At 33.4% G+C, this 17,723-nt stretch overlaps 1 protein-coding gene across 6 annotated transcripts in view; it reads left to right on the forward strand.

Moving 5' to 3' along the window:
• Positions 1-17,723, forward strand: part of PRKACB (protein kinase cAMP-activated catalytic subunit beta) — a 148,830-nt gene that overhangs the window by 69,039 nt on the left and 62,068 nt on the right. Inside the window, exon 1 of one of the 6 annotated variants that reach the window (XM_036869126.1) lies at positions 10,952-10,996. The exons of 4 other annotated variants lie outside the window; for them this stretch is intronic. In XM_036869126.1, coding sequence (XP_036725021.1) covers positions 10,987-10,996 — 10 coding nt within the window. In that variant the 5' untranslated portion in view covers positions 10,952-10,986. Of the gene's footprint in view, positions 1-10,951; positions 10,997-11,311; positions 11,591-17,723 lie in introns of those variants that run through there. One more of the 6 variants, XM_036869137.1, reaches the window with a different exon arrangement.

Consider the following 17,723-nt stretch of genomic DNA (forward strand, 5'->3'; position numbering starts at 1 on the left):
GTCTAGTAGCATTAGCATCATCTGGGAGCCTGTTAAAAAGGAAGACTTTCAGGCTCCATCTAGACCTACTGAGTCAGAATCTGCATTTTAACAAGATTACCCAGCTGATTCATATTCACATTAAAGTTTGAGAAGCCCTTTTTCCCTAATAACATTTTAATCTGATTACCAAATACTATGTCTTCATTGGAGAAAATTTGCAAACCATAGAAAAGAACAAACAAAAAAGTAAAAATCACACATAATCCCACCAAAAGATACTCACTATTAACCTTGTTCTATATATAGTCTATTTTGTGCATAGATACACAAATTTCCACTGGCCCTTTACTTTGGATCTCTCCGTACAGTGTTTCATAACTTTTTTCCTTATTGTAAAGATTTGTTCTACAGTATCTTTTAAGATGGCTGTTTTGTATTAAGGATGCACCACATCTTAAGGATGCACCACAATTTATTTAAACAGTCACTAGCCATCTAGACTGTTCTTAATTTTTTGCTATCGTATAAAAAAACCACTGTGATAAACATTGTTGTAGCTAAATCTTTGTGCATATCATTATTTTTATATTTTATAGGACAAATGTAGAGAACTGTTATAACCATTTTAAGCTTTTGTATTAAATAAATTGCATCCCAGATATACATGTAATATATTCTCTTGGAGTTAAATTGGTTTCAATATTCAGAGAAGACATGTTTAAATTCCCTAGTATAATTTTCTGGCACAAAAAGCATGCTTTACTTTCTTCTTATTAGTGTTTATCAAAAATTTTCCACTTTTCAAAATTGGTCAATTATTAGTAGCAAATGGTCTGAGAGACATGTTTTAGTTGTTGAATAGAGCATTATCTTTGGTAATCAACATACCATAATCTGCTTGGGTTGGAGATTCAGTCATATTATAAAGTATATCCTCTAAATCTGATTCTGCAATATAGCGGTGACTCATACCACTTCACTCCCACGTTTCCTGGGTGGAATATTGTCATATACACTATCACATGAAACACTTATTTACTATCTGTCAGGCATTGTTCTAAGCACATTGCATATATTAGTTTATGTAATCCTTTAAAAAACCCAATAAGATGGATACTATTATTATTCACATCTTTCAGATAAAGAGACTAAAACACATTGATGTAAAGTAATTTCCTCAAGGTAACATAACTAATAGATAAAATTTGAACCCAGGCAGTCCGGCTCCAAAGCCAACACTCTTAATCACCATTCTGTGAAATCTTTCTATATGTTTGTAAGAAAAACCGGTCTTTGGGTCCTATAGCAATGATTTCTGTCTGAGGTCTTCTGTTAGTTTCAGAGACCTAGTTCATATTATGAGGACCCAGAAGACTAACAGGCTGGTCAGAGAACTTTGAAAATAAAATGTCATCCAAAAAGAGCTAGTAATTTGAAACTGGAAGGATGATGCATTTTCTGAGGGAGTGAATATTACTTGCAACTCCTAAAACAATGGCTGCTTTTAGCTCTGGGGTCTGGTTATGGTTGTATAACAAGTGTAGCCCACTTGGGATACATATTAGGTCTCGTCTTTGAAATATTTGAATTAATCACTGTACTCATCTGCTCAAATTAGCAGGACTTCTAAATGGCAATTTTCTTGGGATCTTCTTCCAGTCCCCTTCAAGTATTGCTAAACTTCTGGGAGTTTACTCATTCCAGAGAAGCTAATCTTCTTTCCAAACGTTGGATGAAGAAAGAGATGGGTATTTTGATTAGTATAGAGGCTAGTAATCTCATTTTCAGCTGCTATTGATTTTGCCAGTGCTACATAGTTTCACGGTTTAAACGGGTCCCAAAGAATTTGACGTATCCTTGCTCTTGATGCGATGCCACTGATACTTGTGGAGACCGGATTCTTAATGGGAGGATGTCTCCTTGTGGAGACACTGATTCTTTTCTTCTTTTTTTTTGTTTTTTGAGACACTGATTCTTTTTTTGTCATATTTTATTTAAATTTTATTATTTATTATTTTACAACAATCATTAAGAAATCCTTGTTACCCCTTCATTAAAAAAATTTTTTTTTAATTTTTTTTAACATCTTTATTGGAGTATAATTGCTTTACAATGTTGTGTTAGTTTCTGCTTTATAACAAAGTGAATCATCTATACATATACATATATGTATAAATATGTATTAATTTTTAAATTAATTTTTATTGGAGTATAGTTGATGAGACACTGATTCTTAATGGGAGGATGATCCACCCTTTCCAGTGTTATACTCATTCAAAGCTTATATCACAGATTTAGTTTCCTTAATTTATACTTATATGCTTAGTCATCGTGGCTTCATGCCAGGTTGAATGTGAGAAGGTGCTTTTGACTCATCCCCACACTGTACCAAAATTGGCCTTCCTTTCTTGAACATCTTTCCAGGGATAGCAAACTGGTTGTCTGTGACCCAGATGTAAATCACAGATATGTTTTATTTAGTCCTCATGATATTTTAAAATAATTGAATGTGATACCATTATTTTATATGTAAATAAAAAATATTGATTTTAAAACAAGATCTTTCATATTAATATCTGGACTTTCATATTCTTTTTTTATAATTTTAATATTCTTAATTTTTATTTTTTTGGTTTTGTTGGGTCTTCATTGCTGTGCACAAGCTTTCTCTAGTTGCGGCGAGCAGGTGCTACTCTTCAATGTGGTGCATGGGCTTCTCACTGCAGTGGCTTCTCTTGTGGAGCATGGGCTCTAGGCGTGCAGGCTTCAGTAGTTGCAGCATGCGGGCTTCAGTAGTTGCGGCATGGGCTCTAGGGCATGTGGGCTCAGTAGTTGTGGTGCACAGGCTTAGCTGCTCCGTGGCATCTGTGATCTTCCCAGAGCAGGGATCGAACCCATGTCCCCTGCATTGGCAGGCGGATTCTTAACCACTGCACCACCAGAGAAGTCCCTGGACTTTCATATTCTTGAACCATTTGAAAAACTGATTTCAGTGGCCTCTTATTCCCATATGAGAACAAATGGGAATTTGCACTGAATAACTATTCTCTTTAGTCAGGATTTATACTGTCTCATTTGCTCTAGCCTTCACACTTCACTACTTCTGTTGTTTTACCTGCCTGTCCTCGGTAGGTACTTGAATTTGACCTACAGAGCCCCTAATATGAGCCTAAATCACCAGATTCTCCTTTATTCTTTGATAAAGCTTATTTAGTGTGCCTTCTTACTCATGGGCCACAGATACTATCACTAAAATCGATAAGAAGTTCTCGTAATTCTGAACCTTACAAAGAATGGGGTCTAGGTTTTGATCCCTCCTTTTCAAATTCCTGTTTTATTTTTAATGCAGATCTACTTACCTCCTTCCCGTTTGTTAGCTCTCTTTACCATAGGGTATTGAGAGGAACAACCTTTACCAAGCTCCAAAGGGTTTTGTTAGATCATTCCCCCAAGGTAATAGATGCCTACCAGCCTTAAATTTACATAATTAAGTTGTCCGCTGAAGTGATTCTTCCCACAGCAAAGAAGATCTGCCTCAGATTGACTCTACTTATGTAGAGAAGCACTTGACAACTTTTTTAAAAAGAGAAATATAATTTACATGCCATAAGACTCACTCATAAGTGTACAATTCAGTGTTTATTAATAAACATATAGAGTTGTGCAGCCATCACTACAATTCAGTTTTAGAACATTTTCATCACCCCCAACAGTTCTTTTGTTCTCTTTTGCAATCAGTCCCCACCTCAGACAAACTCAGATCTGTTTTCTATCCCTACAGGTTTCCTTTTCTGGATATTTTATAAAAATGGAATCATACAATATACATAATCTATTGTTGCTGGCTTCTTGAACTTACAATAATGTTTTTGAGGTTCATCCATGTTATAGAACATATCAATAGTTGGCTCTATTTTATTGCTGAATTGTACTGTATTGTGTGGATGTAACATTTTTGTTTATCCATTCAGCAACTGATGAACATTAGGATTGTTTCCAGTTTTTGGTTTATTTGGATAATGTTGCTCTATCTATCTGCATGCAAGACTGGGTGGACATATGCTTTCATTTCTCTTGAGTTGATGTCTAGGGGTAGAATAACTGGGTCATATGGTAAGTTTATGTTTATCTTTTTAAGAAATTTCCAAATTGTTTTCCTAAGTAGCTTAATATTTTATATTCCCATCAACAATGTAGGAGGGTTACAGTTTCTTCACATTCTTGTTAATACTTGGTATCATCAGTCTTTTTGATTTTAGCCATTCTTGTGTGTGTGAATTGGTATTTAATTGTGGTTTCAGTTTGTATTTCCCTAATGATTCAAGATGTTGAGCATATTTTCATGTTCTTATAAACCATTCATGTATCTACCCTGGAAAAATGTATTTTCAAATCTGTTGCCCACTTTCAAAATTGAGAGTTTTTTTCTTATTATTGTCAAGTCTTAAAAGTTCTTTATATATTCTGAACACAAGTTCTTTACCAAATAAATAATTTGCAAATATTTTCTCCCCATTGGTGGCTTGTATTATCTTCTTAAATGATATCCTTGAAGAGCAAAAGTTTGTAATTTTAATGAAGTCCAGTTTATCATTTTTTCCCTTGATGGATTGTATTTTTGGTGCCAAATCTTAAGAAATCTTTATCAAACCCAAGGTAATGGAGATTTTTATTCTATGCTTTTATCTAGAAATTAATTTTTTGTGTTGTTTTGTGTGAGCTATGGAGTGGAGTTCTTTTTTTTAACTCATATAAATATCCAATTTTTACTGCACCGTTTGTTGAAAAGACCTTTCTTTCTCCATTAATCATCTTGGCACCTTTTGTCAAAAATCAATTGACCATAATTGTAGGAGTTCACTTCTGAATTCTCAATTTTGTCCCAGTGATCAACGTATGTCTATCCTATGCCAATACCACATTGTCTTGGTTATTGTAACTTTTTAAAAAGTTTTGAAATCAAGTAGTGTAGGTCCTCGAACTTTGTTCTTTTCAAAATTGTTTTGGCTATTCTGGGTCCTTTACATTTCCATATAAATTTTAATCAGCCTGTCAGTTTCTAAAGAAAAGCCCACTGGGATTTTCATAGAGATTTCGTTGAATCTATAGATTAATTTGTGGAGACTCTTCTCTTAACAATATTGAGTCTTGAAGTCCATGAAAATGAAATAGCTTTCCATTTATTTCGATGTTCTTTAATTTCTCTGCAATGTTTCCTGTTTTTTTTTTTTTAGTGAGCAAGTCTTGTTAAAATGGATTCCTAAGTATTTTTTTTTTCTGTTAATACCATTGTGAATGGAGCTGTTCTTTTAATTTCATTTTTGGATTGCTTGTTCCTAGTATTTAAAATGTTATTGATTTATATATATATTATATCCTATGATGTTGATAAACTTACTTATTAGTTCTCATGGTTTCTTTTTTTTTTTTTTTTTTAATAAATTTTATTTATTTATTTTACTTTATTAATTATTATTATTATTATTTTTTGGTTGTGTTGGGTCTTCGTTTCTGTGCGAGGGCTTTCTCTAGTTGCGGCAAGCGGGGGCCACTCTTCATCGCGGTGCGCGGGCCTCTCACTGTCACGGCCTCTCTGGTTGCGGAGCACAGGCTCCAGACGCGCAGGCTCAGTAGTTGTGGCTCACGGGCCCAGTTGCTCCGCGGCATGTGGGATCTTCCCAGACCAGGGCTCGAACCCGTGTCCCCTGCATTGGCAGGCAGATTCTCAACCACTGCACCACCAGGGAAGCCCCTCATGGTTTCTTTATAGATTCCTTAGAATTTTATACGTATAGAATCATGTCATCTGCAAAAAAGACAGGTTTATTTCTTTCTTATCAATTTATATGCCTTTAATATCTTTTTAAATATCTTTTTTCTTACCTCATTGCACTGGCTAGAACCTTTCATACAAAGTTGTGAAGAAGTGGTGAGTGTAGATATCCTTGCCTTATTCTCATTCTTAGGAAAAGCATTCCATCTTTCACCATTATATATAATGTAAGCTATAGGGTCCCCCTCTCCACCTCACCCCCAAACTCACCCTTTATCAGCTTGAGGAAGTTCCCTTCCAGTCCCAGTTTGTTGAGAGGTTTTATCACAGGTATTGGATTTTGTAGAATGCTTCTGCTACATATATTGAGATGTTTATGTAGTTTTGTCTTTTATTCTATTAATATGGTGTATTCCATTAATTAATTTTCAATGTTGAACCAACCTTGCCTTCCTGGGATAAATCCTACATGGTCCTGGTGTATAATCCTTTTAATATACTGCTGAATTAAGTTTGCTAATATTTTGATAAAGATTTTTGCATTGGAATGGATATTGATCTGTAATTTTCTTTTGATCTTTGTCAGTTTTGTCATCAGGGCTCATAGAATAAGTTGGGAAGTATTACATCCTTCTTTATATTCTAGAAAAGTTTGTGTCAGATTGGTATTATATCTTTTAATGTTTCATAGAGTTCCCCAGTGGAGCCATGTGGACCTGAGCTTCTCTTTGTGGGAAAAATTTTAATTACTGACTTAATATTTTTGTTTGTTTATAAGTCTTTTCAGATTTTTTATTTCTTCTTGAGTTAGTTTTGGTAATTTGTGTCTTTCTATGAACTTGTCCATTTCATCTAAGTTATATCATTTATGTAAAGTTGTTCATAGTATTCTCTTTTAATCCTTTTAATTTCTCTAGCATCAGTGGTTATGCCATCTTTTCATTCCTAATTTTGGTAATTAGTGTCTTCTCTGTTTTATTTTGTCTTGTTTTGTTTTGTCTTAATTTTGGTCAGTCTAGCTAAAGGTTTATCAGTAAGACTTTTGGTCTCTTCATTTTCTCTATTGTTTTTATGTTCCATTTCATTGAATTCTGCTGTGATCTTTTTGGCTTTGGTTTAATTTGCTCTTCTTTCTAAGTTTCTTAAGGTGGAAACTTAAATTATTGATTTGAGACCTTTCTTTTTTTCTAATACATGTGTTTAAAGTTGTGAATTTCCCTCTAAGCTATGCTTTATCTATATCCCATAAATGTTGTTTTCTTGTGGGGTTTTTTCCATTCAGTTCAAAATATTTTCTGATTTCCTTTGGGATTTCTTTGTGATCTAAATCCAGATATTGGGATTTCCAAAATTTCTTTCTGTTGTCGATTCCTAGTTTAATTCTCCTATGATAAGAGATCATTTTTTGAATGAATTTTCTATCCTTTCAAATTAATTTGAGATTTGTTATATTGCTTAGCATATGATTAGTATGGAGAATTTCAATGTGTACTTGAAAAGAATGTGTATTCTGCTGACGTTATGATGCTGTGTTTTATAAATGTCATTTTAATGATATTATATTCAAGTTTTCTGTAACCTATTGATTTTCTTTTTTCCATGAATTATTGAGAAGAATATTGAAATTTTCAACTATAATTTTTGAATTATTTAGTTCTTTCTTTTTTTTTTAATTTTTAATTAATTAATTTATTTTTGGCTGCGTTGGGTCTTCGTTGCTGCGTGTGGGCTTTCTCTAGTTGTGGCGAGCGGGGGCTACTCTTCGTTGCAGTGTGTGGGCTTCTCATTGCAGTGGCTTCTCTTGTTGCAGAGTACGGGCTCTAGGTGCTCTAGGGCTTCGGTAGTTGTGGCATGCAGGCTCTAGAGCACAGGCTCAGTAGTTGTGGCACACGGGCTTAGTTACTCCACGGCATGTGGGATCTTCCCAGACCAGGTATCGAACCATGTCCCCTGCATTGGCAGGTGGATTCTTAACCACTGCGCCACCAGGGAAGTCCCTAGTTCTTCCTTCAATTCTGTCATTTTTGTTTTAGCATTTTGGAGACTATTTTGTTCATTGCATATACATTTGTAATTGTTAAATCTCCCAGAAGTATTGGCCCTTTTATCATTATGAAATTTCCTTTTTTTGACTTCAGTAATATTTCTTGTCTTAAAGGCTATTTAATAGTCTGATATTGATATAGGTATTCCACCTGTATTATGGTTACTGTTATATGGTATAACTTTTTCTCTCCTTTCCCTTCAACCTATTTTTATCTTAAAATCTAAAGTGTGGCCCTTGTAGACAGCATATAGTTGGACCTTTTTTAATCCAGTCTGATAATTTCTGCCTTGTGATCTGTTTATTCACATTTAATGTAATTATTGATATGGTTGGCTTTACATCTTCAATTGTGCTGTTTGTTTTCTATATATCTTAAGAGTTTTTGTATTGTTTTTCCTCTGTTCCTTCTTTTGTGTTAAACAGATATTTGTAGGATGCCATTTTAATTCCTCTTTGATTTTTAAACTACATTTTAAAAAGACATTTTCTTAATAGTTGATTTAGGGGTTAAAATATGCATTTTATCTTATCACAATCTACTTTTCTAGTAAAATATAGCTACTTTGATGCAATATAGCTCCATTTCTTCTCTAATTTTGTGTCATTTTCACATTTTACCTTTATATTTTTATAAACCTAGAAATGCAGTGTTACAATGATTGCTTCATACAATTTTAAGGTCTTTAAAGAAATTAAGAAAAGAAAGATAAATGTGTTTATATAGTCTTTTACTTATATATTTATCATTTCTAGTACTCTTTATTTCTTCCTGTCAGTTTAAGTATTGTCCAGTGTCTTTTCATCTGGAACAACTTCCTTCAGTATTTCTGCTTGAAGCACATATCCTCTGTTGTTTATCTGAGAATGTTTTTATTTTACCTTTGTTTTTAGAGGATAGTGTTCCCGGATAGAGAATTGTGAAAAGGTTTGTTTCTTTTTTCTTTTAGCACTTTGAATACATTATTCCACTGCCTTCCGGCCTCTCTTATTTTTGTGAAGAAGTCATCATTAATCATATTGCTTTTCCCCTGTACATGATTAGTCATTTTCTCTTGCTTCTCTCAAGATTTTTTTCTTTGTCTTTGGCTTTTAACAACTTGAATATGAGGTGTCTAGGTATGAATCTCTTTGTACTTATCATACTTGGCATTGGTTGAACTTAGATTGCAGGTTAACATTTTTCATCAGATTGGACATTTTCAACCATTATTTCTTCAAATAGTTTTTCTTTGCCCTTAGTCTCTCTCCTTTCCTTCTAGGATTCCTATTACATGTATGGTGATACCCTTGATATCCTACAGGCTTCTGAGGGTCAGTTCATTTTTTTCCTATCTTTTGTTCTCTGTATTCTTCAGACTGGATGATTTCTATTGATCTATCTTCAAGTTCACTGAGTCTTTTGCCCTCCTCAAATCTGCTATTGGGCTTGTGTAGTGAGTTTTAAAGTTTGGGTTATTGTACTTTCCAAGTCTATAATTTTTATATCTTGAATAGTTTCTCTTTCTATCATTATATTGAAATTCTCTTTGTTGTATCATTGCCATCATATTTTCCTTGAATTCCTTAAATACAATTTCCTTTTATTCTTTTGATATATTTCCAATAGCTGTTTTGAAGTCTTGTCTGCTAAATCCTATATCTGGGGCCATTCAGAGACATTTTCTATCTTTTTTCCTCATTATGGATTAAATAATGTTTTTGTCAGAAATTTGACTTTTTAAAATAATATTTTGTAGCAGCTCTGCATTCTGATTATTTTTTCTTCCCTCAGGATTGTTTTTATTTATATTGTTTTGTTTTAATAACTTCCATGGCTTTAATCTATGGGCTATATCCACCATGTTGTCTGGCTACTGATTTCTCTGTTAGGGATTACCCTGTGCCTGCATAGCTTAGTTATTATTCAGTGATTAATCAGAGTTTGTGCTCAAACATTCTGAGCCAGTCTATGCTGATGGAGCTGTTTGTGGGTTGGAAAGCATATTCAATGTTCAGGCAGTTTTCAAGCCTGTACCAGCTTTAACTTTCTTTTGGGTCCTCTTGGATCTCTCCTATGGAATAGCTTCCTTGTCAAGCTGGGATATGTGGAGAGCTTATTTAGGCCCTCTCTGCCTCTCTCATTTCCATTTTCTATACTAATTTTTTTGCTAGACCATCAGTCTACTGTTCACCCCTACTAAGGCCACAACTTCAGGTTAGCAAAGCTGGATACTTTCCCTGTTTATTTGCTACAGTTTGCTTTTTTTTCTTAATAGACGGTATCACTTGTATGGGGTTTTTTGGCTTCCTCTCCAAATCATGTCAGCCCTCTCTGGCAGTAAAGCTCCTGGTTGTCATGGAGCCCCACCCTGAAAGAAGTACTGCACTGACTGAGCTGTGGGGGAACAGGAGCAGCACCAAGCAAGAATACCACAGACTCCCACTGTTCTCATGCAAAGTGTAGCAATTTTTCATGAATAAATGCTTCTCAGTTTGTTGTTTGTGATTACTAGATGTCCAGAACCATGAAGTCATTGTTTTTGATAATTTTGTCGAACTTCATAATTGTTTCTTGGAGAGAAGATTTGCTGACTTACTCATTCTCTCATCACCGGAAGTCCTGTCTCACCTGGCAACTTTTAAAATGGCATGTTCACTTGGTGACATTCCACTTAACAAGGAACCATTCTATAGATCCCTTGTACCATTTTGGTACAAATTTTGGGTCTCTGGGAATCAGAACAGTTGTTCACCATACCATCTACCTTGCTATACAGTCTGTCATCTTAATCCTGTTTAATGTAAGGGATTTTACACTTCAACAATAATTGTCAGTAACTTTTTTCTGTACTCCCCTCTTTTGAAAATCACATAAGTGGCATCTGACACTGAATATAATGGAAGTTTATAAATAAGTTGTTTTACAATTCTCCTTTATAAATGAAGATATATAGTATTATATTTTGTTTCTTCCATAATAACAGAATGTTTAAATGGTTAACATTTGTGCTGCAGTGTAGCTTTCTGGCTCATGAAAAATGAAAGCTATCAGCGATCTGGGCAATAAGATTCATCGCCAATAGTCACTAGCAACAGCACACAGCATTTTAATATCAGCGAGGTCCACAGCTAGCAGTAAGAGCTGGTGTAATTGAAAGACGTTTAGGTGCAATCATTCTGCTGTTTGTTCCTTGCCAGGTTCAACATGGGATTGTGTGAGTATTTGAAGAAAACAGCAATTTTTAAAATATCTTTGAAAGATGTAAAAATGGTAGATAAGTGCTTAAATTTAAGAAACATGGTAATTTTTAAATCATGTAGCTCTAAAATAAAAAGGCATTTTATTTGTCTTGGTTGATTAAAGCTTTAGAAAAGCTACTCCTTGGTTACAAGTGAACCGATAATTCTGGTCTAATGTTGCCGTGGTAACAACTCATGCTGATATAATTGAGAACATCTTATACATCCTGGTTCGAACATTTTCTCCCTGCCATTTTGAGTTGTTCTAGTGGTATATGAAGAAGCCTAGGATAACTAGCTTGAAAGAAATTAAATCTAGTTATGCACATCTTTGGCATTAATCTGATGTTTACTAGTGATATCTCACACTGAGCAGTTATGCTTTGCTTCTAGGGGCTTCTCTTTTTAAAACAAAAGAAAGCTCTTTTCATTTTCTGTCTGCTGCATGCTCTAATGTATGTGTTTACACCATCGGTTCTTATACCTCTAGAGATTAGCATAACTCCCTTTGCTGTTGGATTGTTGTTTTGAGCAGTATGTTTTGGAAAGGTTGATTTTCATCATGAGTGGTAAGTATGCTCTCTGAGACTCTGTAGGTTTGTATTTTTTAAAAATATTTAACTATAAAAGCAAAAAAATGTTTTTTAGAGGGGCAGTTGTAAAGCCAGAACTACAGTGGATTACATTTTCTCTTGATGCTTTTGCATTTAGGGATTATAGTAATTTGCTTTTTAAATCCATTAAGAACTGTGAACAATTAATACCACTATTAATAGTCAATACCAGTAATCAGTTTCTAATCTATTTTATGGTGTGATTTATTGTATTCATTATATTCATTAATACATTGTTATTAATTGTGTTATAAATTAGTGAGTAAAAGACCCACTGTGGTAAAAGAGGAATTTTTTTAGTATCTGATCCTGAAGATAATTAAACTTTCCTTTTATTGGCTTTGTCTTTCTAATATTAATTTTTGTTAGCTTCTTTTTGGTTATATAAAAAATACTCAATTTTGAATAAGATGTTGCCAAAATTTTATTGATTTATTTGTTGCTTTTAACTATAATTCATTGAGAAATAGGAATTTAATGATGAAATAAATATATGCCTTTTGGTTTTGGAGCCTTTGTTAAAATTTTTAGAAATAATATTTTGGGAAATAATTTGTTAGAACAAGTACTTTTGTGATAGTTTCCTTTTTGTTTTTGCAAATATGATTTATTTTTTTCTAAACATTTCTAAAAATGTTTTTTGAGAAAATATACTACAGTATATACTGCAGTTTATCATAGGGTAAAAGCTGTTCACTTTAAGCCAAACCTGCAGCTAAAAATAGATATCCTGTTGTTAGAGGGAGAAATATTTGCTTAGAGCATAATTCATTAGCATCTTTTTGCTTAACTAAAAAAGAGGATGTTTATTAAGTTAACCTTTGAATCAGATACATGTTTAGGAGAAGTGTTATATGGTTTTTCTCTTATAATAGTCTATAGTTTATACTTAAAAGATTTGGAATTGGAATTCAGAACCTGAGAGAGTTGGATTTTTGCTGTATAGTGGTAGAATTCCAAATAGATGAACATTTTCTTCCATAATTGGAGACCATCTCATCATTGCCAATAAACATTTTTTATCCTGCTGCTGTATAATATAAACCTCTTCAACACTGTTAGGTATTTATTTATAGAATGATATTAGATGTTAAAAGAACAATTTTGCATGTAATATATTAAAAATGAATTGTTATTGTTATTATCCTGTTATTCTTCTGTTAGATAGATCTTTCTGTTCGAGTGTTTTAAATTTGGGCTAATATTACAAAAGCAACATGTTAACATTTCTTAGGATTTCTTGGATATCAAAACTGAATATACCTGGTTATCATACTGTATTTCTTTGAATACAGGCAGTGTGTTTTTTCTCCTTGGAAGTGTTCTAGAGGTTTTACAATTGGATATGTTGGTTTTAGCTGAAGAAAATTGTTACTGCTTCTCTATTGCTTTTTCTTTCAAGAAAGCTATGGATTATTCAGATAGTAATTGATATACTTGATCATATTGGTCTGCCTTTATAGCCTTTTTTACCATAGGAATTATAGTAATGACAACTAAACATTCTGACTTTTTCAGGATTGTCCAATTTCAACTAATGTTACTCATAAGTGGTTAAATGCCTCAGCCATTTCAAAATGTGGAAAATTTCAAATGAAGTGTGGTTTTATTTGTAAAAATGAGCAAATGCCAGACCTTTTTATCTAAGTCTTTAGCTATACATGTGATATTTATGTGTATGTGGTACTTTTCTAGTTAAACAGCTATTTCTTTTCTCCTTTCTTGCCTATTAAATATCAGCTTTTTGGGGGAATAGTTTTCTCTGGAATCTATCTTTAGCCCTCTTTTAATGCTGCATTCTCTCTGAATGATCTCATCCAGTCCCACATCTTCAGTTGTTACCTGAATGTTCAGTGCAAAAGTGAATTTTCTCTTTCCATCTCAAATCTGCTCCTTTTTCATTCATCCTGATTTTTGTTAATGATCCCACTTGCCATGCAGGAACTTAAAACAGAAACCTTGTAATCACTCTGAACTTGTTTCTAACTCCCCAGACATGCACTCAGCCATAAATTTCTATTGATTCTACATTAGAAATGTCTCAAAATCACTCAATTTTCTCCATTATCACTGACACTGAGAATGCTTTTAGATCAGGAATTCTGTATCTTTTCAATCCTATTGCAGTAACAGCTTCACTGGTCTCAACTTCCAGTTTTATATACCTCCAGACCATTTTCCATGCTGCCATTTTAAAACTGCAGATACACCCATTTCTTAACCCAACATGAAAACTTTCAGTTACTCCTAGTGCCTCTCAAAGGCTAAACTCCTTAGTGGGGCATATGAGAGCAGTGGCCTGCCTTTCTAGCTTTATTTGCACCACTCTCATAAAATTCTGATCTAGTCATATTATTCTACATATTATTCCTTGCTCCCTTTCCATATTTATATCTTTTATCATAAAAATTCTGAAAACCAGCTATGCTTTTCAGTGCCTCCATTATTGACTCTGTAGAGTCAGATGATTCCTCTATACTCCCAAAGCAAACTTATAAACTATAACAATTATTTGTATTATACTGAAATTATATATTTGCATATCAGTTTCCAATCACCATCCTTTGAACTCCTTAAGTCAAGGATAGTGCAGTGTTCATCTCTGTGTTTCCAGTGGTTAGCCTAGTGCCCCAAACATAGTAATGAACTCATAAATTCTTGTGAAATAAATGAATGATTAAAACTTATCCATTTTTTACATAGTACAACACTTTTATTACATTATTGAAGAATATCAGTCATGTATTTTGATTTTTTTGGTTCATGTGCTTATCAGAACATAACTAGCATCATTATATCAAAATCTCAAATGAAAACTCTGATTGGTCTTGCGGTAGTTGAGGGAAAATCTCTGAAAAAGATTTGCTATGCTTTGAATTACAGGAAAGTTACAGACTTGAGCAAAAGCATTTGAGTAATTCCCCTTTTTAGATCAATATTTTCTAAATTGAAAATTTAAGAACACAAAACTGGAAAAACAGTATATCAGTGGAATTAAGGAAGGGTACTTGCCTAGAAATGTACAGTATCAGATTGAAGATCAGATGCCAAAGTTTAACAGTTTTATTTTGAGTAGCTTGCCTTCATGGAAAAGAAATAAAAATAATTTCACCCTTACTAACTTGGATGGATGAAGCTTTTAAGAAAGACTGTGGGAGAGATGAGTGGAAAATCCAACACTGCTGATTTCTTTCATTCTAAAACAATTGGGACAAGTGGGACAACCAGAAATTTGTTAGTCTAATCAAGCTGAGAAAGTGGCTTTTCTTCTTCCAGATATAACAGGGCTCTTCCCTGATGTGACGGGCATCACAACTAGTAAGGAACCCTATAGTCCTGGCTCCATTCCCATTTTGGATTATTTAAATGATAATATAAATATGTATATGTATCAACTAAAAGATCTGAGAAGTTGATTCTAACATACCCAAATAGGAGGTGGGAGGATCCACCTTATTTAGGGGGAGCATTTGTAAAGTTTTGAAAGGCTTCTCATTGTTCATGAATGAATAAACAAGAAAAGTACCAATGTGGAGCCTATAAAAGAGATCATGCTCAAGGATAAGTCCACAGCCTTCAAGAGGAAGAGAATGAACTTATGTTTAGAAAATATTTATGAGGGAGGGTTTAAAATAGGAAATTATAGATAGCATCTATATGGACTTCTTAAAAATTTCAAGTGAACATGGACTCTATAAAATAAGACGTTAAAGATAAAAAGATGAAACAAGAGACTAGGATGAGAGGAGAGCTGGACGAGAGGCAGGAATAGAAAAGAAGCAATAATGATATGATAAGAGAAGGTTTATAAGAAAATGAACCTGGCATTTGTAGAGTATAAAGCTGCATTAGAAGCAGTAAAGAGCAAAATAATCACTGCAGGAAGGTACATTGAACATGTAAAGAACTAACTTGATAAAAGCTACCAGAATGTAGGGAAAATGGACAGGATAAAAATTATGAGGTGAAAAGTATGTTAGATAAAAGTAGGAACTCTACAAATTGAATGAATAGCATTCCTTCAGAACAGATAATGACTAATAGAACAGAAACAATCATAAAAAATTATGATTCAGGAAAACTTAGTTGAAGAAAAACCTAAAAGTATACACTGAAAGAGCTCATTGTGTATTGACAAAAATTAACAAAAACACCAGCACCTAAATATATCCTGACGGAAGTTTGAATTACGAGGATAAAAAGTGAATTCCACAAACATCCAGGTCTCCTTGCATCTTACAACTTAACACACATTTTTTCTTCTACAGAAAAAAATCCATAAATTGGAGACTGGATAATTTGAAAACCCTTCTAGACCAAAAATTAACGAAGATACAACAGCACATAGAAATACTGAATAAAATATAACAAGCATCCCTTTAAATGAATACTTGAATTTACAAGAATATAATAGAAATCCCCAGTGTGCAAAAAGTCAAATAGTAAGTGAAAAACCAGAGCTGTAAGGGGGAGCATACTTTGACTACCTTGAGGAAATTTTCATACCTTGGTGACAAAATGGCTTTTGTTTTAAATGGCCTCACAGAGACAGAAAAGTTCTTTGATCCATGCAACTTGGGATTTCTTAGACTCGTGTATAAAGCCAGGATCCTCAAAGGATCATAACCTCAGTGGAAGCATAGACTAAAAAATAAAACGTCTCCACTGACACAGGGAGAAAATAAGGAAGCTTACATTTCTTGGCTTGGGTTCCTGGGGAGGGGGGAGGGCTGTGTGTGCATGTGTATGGGATGCTTTTCCTGAGAGTTTGTAATCAACTGCTTCTTCTCCAGTAGCTGTCATGTTTTAATCTGTATTGTATGGTTTAATAGTTTTAAATAAAATACCTTATAGTAACAGTTCCAGGCTGGTAACATCTATCGGATGCCAGGCAGAAGCTAATACAAAACATATCCTCATATCAAACCCTGTGGTTTTCTCACAGATAAAGCCCCACTGAGCTTTGAGTTCAGAGTCCAAAATCAAAATAGATACATAACACACACACACAATCTACAACAGAAGATATTTAGCAAATACAACAGCATTAGACCCTACCAAGAATGTCAGAGTAGAATTGTCACATACAGACTACCATTTAAATTAATAATCACATAAAAAAGAAATATAAGAGAAAAAAATTGTATGCACTTCCCACAGAGCCTCAAAATATATAAAACAAAATCGACCCGTTTAGAAGGAAAAATTATAACTATGTAAGATTTATAGATATATATAAAGAATTCTCAGCCAGTAATTGGAGAATACACAGAAATATACAGAACACTTACAAAATTGATTATTTGACTACACATATTTGATATACTTTAAAGAATTGGTACATAGGCTGTGGTCTCTGACCACAAAGCAATTAAGTTTAATCAATAATAAAAGACTAATTAAACAAGTAAACACAAATGTTATACTTGGAAATTTAAAAAAATTCAAATAACACACAGGTCAAGAAATAACTCATAAATTTAAAATTCAATTATGTATCAGAACTTGTGCAGCTAAAGGATTTAGAGACAAAATCTTAAATGTGTATGTTAGGAAAAGAGAAAGACATTTGTGATGTAAGGATGCAAGTAAACAAGTTAGAGAAAGCACAGTATGGTTAATCAAAAGAAGGAAAAAAACTAATAGAGACATGAGCAAAAATCAGTGGAATAGAAAATATTCATCAGAGCCAAAGCTTAGTTCATGGAGAAGACTTTTAAGAGAACTGATTAGAACTCTACCTATTTAAGATTTAATCATAGTTAAAATGTTTATTCAAAACTTAACAAAATTAGGACTGGACAGTTTTATAGTCAAGTTCAAAAAACAAAAATTTTACTCTTGTACAAAATTTTTCAAAGAATTAAAAAGGAGATATTCTTAATTTCTTAAATATATGTATTCTAGTAATAGCTTTACAAGTAAAGTATGGGAAAGAAAAGCAGTTAGAAACATGTTCTTTGAAGTTAGGAACAGGAGTAGGATGCTCATTGTCTCTATCTGTACAGTATAACACTGTGAGTCATAACCTACACGGTAGGACAAGAAAAAGTTGGAGTAAAAAAAATTATCATTATTCACAGATATG

This window comes from Balaenoptera musculus, chromosome 1, assembly GCF_009873245.2.
Source record: "Balaenoptera musculus isolate JJ_BM4_2016_0621 chromosome 1, mBalMus1.pri.v3, whole genome shotgun sequence".
Classification (NCBI taxonomy): domain Eukaryota; kingdom Metazoa; phylum Chordata; class Mammalia; order Artiodactyla; family Balaenopteridae; genus Balaenoptera; species Balaenoptera musculus.